The sequence below is a fragment of the Dendropsophus ebraccatus genome, chromosome 15, assembly GCF_027789765.1.
Source record: "Dendropsophus ebraccatus isolate aDenEbr1 chromosome 15, aDenEbr1.pat, whole genome shotgun sequence".
NCBI lineage: Eukaryota > Metazoa > Chordata > Amphibia > Anura > Hylidae > Dendropsophus > Dendropsophus ebraccatus.
This window is the reverse complement of record NC_091468.1, coordinates 46,520,836-46,526,835: the sequence shown is the minus strand read 5'-3', so window position 1 is coordinate 46,526,835 and position 6,000 is coordinate 46,520,836. Positions and strand designations below refer to the sequence as shown.

The 6,000-nt window shown below is 50.4% G+C and overlaps 1 protein-coding gene across 1 annotated transcript; it reads right to left on the bottom strand.

Annotated features, from left to right (window-relative positions):
• Positions 1 to 710: 710 nt before the first annotated feature.
• Positions 711 to 2,103, bottom strand: LOC138774023 (complement component C1q receptor-like). Its single transcript, XM_069954566.1, has 2 exons — positions 835 to 2,103; positions 711 to 767 (listed from the first exon to the last, which is right to left on the bottom strand). Exons 1-2 carry the CDS (start codon positions 2,101 to 2,103, stop codon positions 711 to 713), a joined length of 1,326 nt encoding a protein of 441 aa, XP_069810667.1.
• Positions 2,104 to 6,000: the final 3,897 nt, after the last annotated feature.

The following is a 6,000-nucleotide window of genomic DNA, read 5'->3' as shown; positions in this document are numbered from 1 at the left end:
CTGCGGGGTGGGGGCTGCCCGGGTGATCGCTGATCGTCCAGGCAGCCCATAGGATATAGCAGCGTCTGCTGCCGATACTCCTATTCAACGGAGCGACGGCAGCAAATCGTTGCTGTATCAGTCGCTTGTTTTACAACATGTTGAAAAACTAGCGACTGCAGCGATCAGCTGACATGAACGATGTTGGCCGATTGTTGCACTCTATTCCACGTAACGATTATTGTCCGTAGCGGCCGATATTGGCCGAATAAGGACGATAATCGTTCCGTGGAATAGGGCCTTAATTCTGTCACATCCAACGCTTATTGGGTTCAAATGACATAACTGTGTATGGAGACCTTAAAGTGTACCTGTCGTTTGTAAAAACTTTTGACATGTCATAGAGATTTGTCAAAAGTTTTGAGCGATCTGGGTCTGAGCCGTCCGTTCCCTCCTGTGTTAAAAAAAAATAAAAATAAATCAGGGTCAGGCTATGTTCACATAATATAAACAACGGACGTTATTTGGCACTCAAAACAACGGCCATTGGTTGGAATAAGCAGTGGTCTGCAGCCGCCGCTCCTATTACATGGGGCAACAGATAGCAGCCCGTCACTATCGTTATCACGATTTTAGAACATGCTGAAAGATAACGGTCAGCCGACATTGAACATGTTGCCTTTCAACATAAGCTATTTTACAAAATGATTATCGTCCGAAACGGCTGGTAATCATTCAAGTACGGACAATACTCTTTTTGTGTAATAGGACCCAAAGCGTTCCTCTTTCTGATACAGAAAAGTCTTCCAGAAATTAAGAATAAAAAATAGTGCCGATACATAGTATACTCAGTACCAGCTTGAATCCAGGTCTCAGTGCATTGCATCCTGATGGTTTATCTACAGAAGTAACATTCTGGAAGGCAGTCGTCACGGCCGGCAATAGGATGGACTGTGTGATTGGGGGTGCACTCTCTGTCTCTACATTTATAATGGAATGTGAGGAGGTCTGGGACTCAATTTCATTATTAACACTACTAGATGTGTCATTATATTCTGTTTCCGGTCCTTCATTTTTACTGATATTTGGGATACATTCCCCTTCGAGACATTCTTCCATAGCGTTGCAGTTTACCTTGTCTTCAGCCAATGCAAAGCCGCTAGAACATGAACATTCAAAGCCATATATGTGGTTTATACATTTTTGCTCACATGGATTGGACTGGCAGTGGTCCGGGTAAACACAAGACTTTAGGTCTGGGGCTAACACATAGCCATCTCTACATCTACAGGAGAGAGATTTGTTCTGTGGATATTCCACACAGTCATGTTCACATCCACCGTTATTGTACTTACAGCTCAATTCCTCCAAAGCACAAAATGGTCCATTGGCGATCTCCCCCGAATCAGGATTAACCCATTGATAACCATTTGCTGTTAGACAATATAAGATTTCAGTAGGTTCTCTATCGCGACCACAAGACACAGAAGCTGAAGACCCATATGGTAGTAAGTCCAAAGAAGAACTTTTGAATCTAAAAGGGGTTTCATATTCAACATATCCTGGGCCAGCAAGAGCCACCCGCTGGCACATGCCCTGAAAGTTAAATTTGCAGACATAGCCATCAGCCTGGGAAGAACATGATTCATCAGTCCATTTATAGTTATCAGACGAGCCCATGTCCAGTTTCATACTCACGCAATTCTCCTTGATACAAGTTTTCCTTGGCTCAGCCAACCAGTTGGAGAACTGATCTTCATTTGCAACTTGAGGATCCATGATCCAAGAAAATCCCTTTAAAGCTTGAGTTTTATCAACACATGACTTTGCCTTCAGCTGTAGTCCAATCCAGAGCTTTAATGGTTGAGTAACCTGCGTGGTGTTGGTGAATTTCCAGAGAAAACTGTGAACATGGCCGGCTTCTTCTTCATTCCGTATGGTGAGAAGGTTGCCTCTTCTATCAGTACACTCCTTATGTGCTTCAGTAAATGTCTTCTTATTCAGGTGCACGGTGTAACAGGCATTATTAAAACAGATGCCTTCATGGTTTCTCTTTTCTGATATGCCATAAGAAATAGGTAAAAAGTAGACACAAAAAATAAATCCTACTATCGGATTCACCATTCTTCACTTTTTTCTTAGCAGTCACTTTCCTGATCTACACAGGACCAAAACGCTTCCAGCTCAGACCAGTGCCCTTCAGATGTGTGTCTGCATGTTATTGGCATGTATAGCTTTTCTTCCTATATGAGGGGTCTTCATGTATCCTCCTATTCTTTGCAAAGGGAAACAACTTCCTGAACATTTCAATACTATGTATTGTTACGTCTTTAATGTTTTCATTAATCTGTGGAGGTTTTGAACTTAAAAGATTAGGCAGTCCGTGTATTTCCCCTTTTTTTCTCAGCAAGATCATTTGAACTCAGCATGCACAACCCACAATGTTATACATACAATTACATGTGGTGCTGCTTGTCTGCAGCTTTTTGTTACAGTGCTGCATCGGTACACCTTCCTTGTCTTAGTTCTCTATTACCATTGGCAACATCACTCTGTATAATAGGGCCAGTAATCAGTCTACGAACGAGCAAAGTCTCAATCGTCAGCTAATTGCTTCTTTTCAACAAGATAAAAAAATATAATTGTAATAAATCTGTTTCAGTCGATAGCCAGGGGCCCCTGGCCTCCCAAACAGACCTATACTTTCAGTGGTGTATTGTCCCTGGCTACAGTTCTGCCATGATATGCAAACAATTACTGCTTTACCTCAATTTTGCACAAACCAGGATATTATCTATCCTGTACTATCTATCATGAACACCACGCTAGTGCTGCCACAGTTATAGTGGGGTGGGGGCCCAGGCTCGGGGAACAGCCCGGAGCCTATGATAAAGTTAATTCGCCCTTGCGGCGGCACATCTCTCTGTGTAATTGAGGATGTGTGGCTGCCAAATAATGGAATCAAAAGGCAGCATGAATAATCCAGCAATATTTTGTGGGGCCAAAGCAGTTGAGCCCAGTGGCGGATTATAATATGGGCGGTTTGGGCGGCCGCCCAGGGCCCACGCCACACCGCCCACATTATAATCCACCACTGACTCTCTGATGCGCAGCTGCCGGGGGTGTCCCGTTCTATCCCCGGCAGTGCGCGCATCAGAGAGCTCCTTGTGCGCCTGTGGCTGTGACTTCCGGCGCACGGGGAGCTCTCTGATTCGCGCGCTGCCGCGGGTAGGACGGGACACCCCCGGCAGCCGTACATCAGCCGGAGGCTGCAGAAGGAGAGAGGCTCGACGGGGGAACGGACGGCAGGTGAGTTGTGTTGTTTTTTGTGTTTTTTTGTGTTATCTGCTGGCAAGAGGGGGACCATCTATAAGGGGGGGGGGAGGGGGACCATCTATAAGGGGGGGAGGGGGACCATCTATAAGGGGGGGAAAGAGGGGGGACCAGCTATAAGGGGGGGGGAAGAGGGGGACCATCTATAAGGAGGGAAGAGGGGGACCATCCATAAGAGGGGGAGAGGGGGACCAGCTATAAGGGGGAAAGAGGGGGACCAGCTATAAGGGGGGGAGGGGGGACCATCTATAAGGGGGGGAGGGGGACCAGCTATAAGAGGGGAAGAGGGGGACCATCTATAAGGGGGGTAGAGGGGGACCATCTATAAGGAGGGAAGAGGGGGACCATCCATAAGAGGGGGAGAGGGGGACCAGCTATAAGGGGGAAAGAGGGGGACCAGCTATAAGGGGGGGAGGGGGGACCATCTATAAGGGGGGGGAGGGGGACCAGCTATAAGAGGGGAAGAGGGGGACCATCTATAAGCGGGGTAGAGGGGGACCATCTATAAGGAGGGAAGAGGGGGACCATCTATAAGGGGGGGGAGAGGGGGACCAGCTATAAGGGGGAAAGAGGGGGACCAGCTATAAGGGGGGAAGAGGGGGACCATCTATAAGGGGGGGGGGGAAAGGGGACCATCTATAAGGTGGGAAGAAGGAAGAGGGGGACCATCTATAAGAAGGGAAGAGGGGGACCATCTATAAGGGGGAGAGGGTGACCATCTATAAGGGGGGAAGAGGGGGACCATCTATAAGGAGGGGAAAGGGGGGGGACCAGCTATAAGGGGGGGGGGAAGAGGGGGACCATCTATAAGGAGGGAAGAGGGGGACCATCCATAAGAGGGGGAGAGGGGGACCAGCTATAAGGGGGAAAGAGGGGGACCAGCTATAAGGGGGGAGGGGGGACCATCTATAAGGGGGGGGAGGGGGACCAGCTATAAGAGGGGAAGAGGGGGACCATCTATAAGGGGGGAAGAGGGGGACCATCTATAAGGAGGGAAGAGGGGGACCATCTATAAGGGGGGGAGAGGGGGACCAGCTATAAGGGGGAAAGAGGGGGACCAGCTATAAGGGGGAAAGAGGGGGACCAGCTATAAGGGGGGAAGAGGGGGACCAGCTATAAGGGGGGAAGAGGGGGACCATCTATAAGGGGGGGGGGGAAAGGGGACCATCTATAAGGTGGGAAGAAGGAAGAGGGGGACCATCTATAAGAAGGGAAGAGGGGGACCATCTATAAGGGGGAGAGGGTGACCATCTATAAGGGGGGAAGAGGGGGACCATCTATAAGGAGGGGAAAGGGGGGGACCATCTATAAGGGGGGAAGAAGGGGACCAGCTATAAGGGGGGGAGGGGGGACCATCTATAAGGGGGGGGAGGGGGACCAGCTATAAGAGGGGAAGAGGGGGACCATCTATAAGGGGGGTAGAGGGGGACCATCTATAAGGAGGGAAGAGGGGGACCATCTATAAGGGGGGGAGAGGGGGACCAGCTATAAGGGGGAAAGAGGGGGACCAGCTATAAGGGGGGTAGAGGGGGACCATCTATAAGAAGGGAAGAGGGGGACCATCTATAAGGGGGAGAGGGTGACCATCTATAAGGGGGGAAGAGGGGGACCATCTATAAGGAGGGGAAAGGGGGGGGACCAGCTATAAGGGGGGGGGAAGAGGGGGACCATCTATAAGGAGGGAAGAGGGGGACCATCCATAAGAGGGGGAGAGGGGGACCAGCTATAAGGGGGAAAGAGGGGGACCAGCTATAAGGGGGGAGGGGGGACCATCTATAAGGGGGGGAGGGGGACCAGCTATAAGAGGGGAAGAGGGGGACCATCTATAAGGGGGGTAGAGGGGGACCATCTATAAGGAGGGAAGAGGGGGACCATCTATAAGGGGGGGAGAGGGGGACCAGCTATAAGGGGGAAAGAGGGGGACCAGCTATAAGGGGGAAAGAGGGGGACCAGCTATAAGGGGGGAAGAGGGGGACCAGCTATAAGGGGGGAAGAGGGGGACCATCTATAAGGGGGGGGAAAGGGGACCATCTATAAGGTGGGAAGAAGGAAGAGGGGGACCATCTATAAGAAGGGAAGAGGGGGACCATCTATAAGGGGGAGAGGGTGACCATCTATAAGGGGGGAAGAGGGGGACCATCTATAAGGAGGGGAAAGGGGGGGACCATCTATAAGGGGGGAAGAAGGGGACCATCTCCTATAGGATTAGCACCCTCCTCTCCTGACATCCTCTGTGCTGCTGTGACCTCTCTTATAAGATCAGCACCCTCCTCTCCTGACATCCTCTGTGCTGCTGTGACCTCCCCTATAAGATCAGCACCCTCCTCTCCTGACATCCTCTGTGCAGCAAGGGACCAAACATTATGTTTATTGGGGCCAGCAGGGAGGGGAGGCAGGCAGTGTTTATTGGGGACAGCCAGCATTGGGGGGGGGGGGGGAGTAGTGGATTATAATGTGGGCGGATTGACCATGGGGGGGGGGGGCAGGTTGGGTGGACAGCCCGGGGCCCGGAGCCCAGGGTACATTTAATCCGCGACTGGTTGAGCCTTGTAATACCTACAAGACTGGTGCTCATTTACAGTGCCTACTCATCTAATAGGGCCCAGTGTATGCATTAGTCTTAAAGAGACTCTGTCAGTAGGATTATACTTTCCTATCTCAGGGTAGCATAAAGTAGGGACAGAGAAG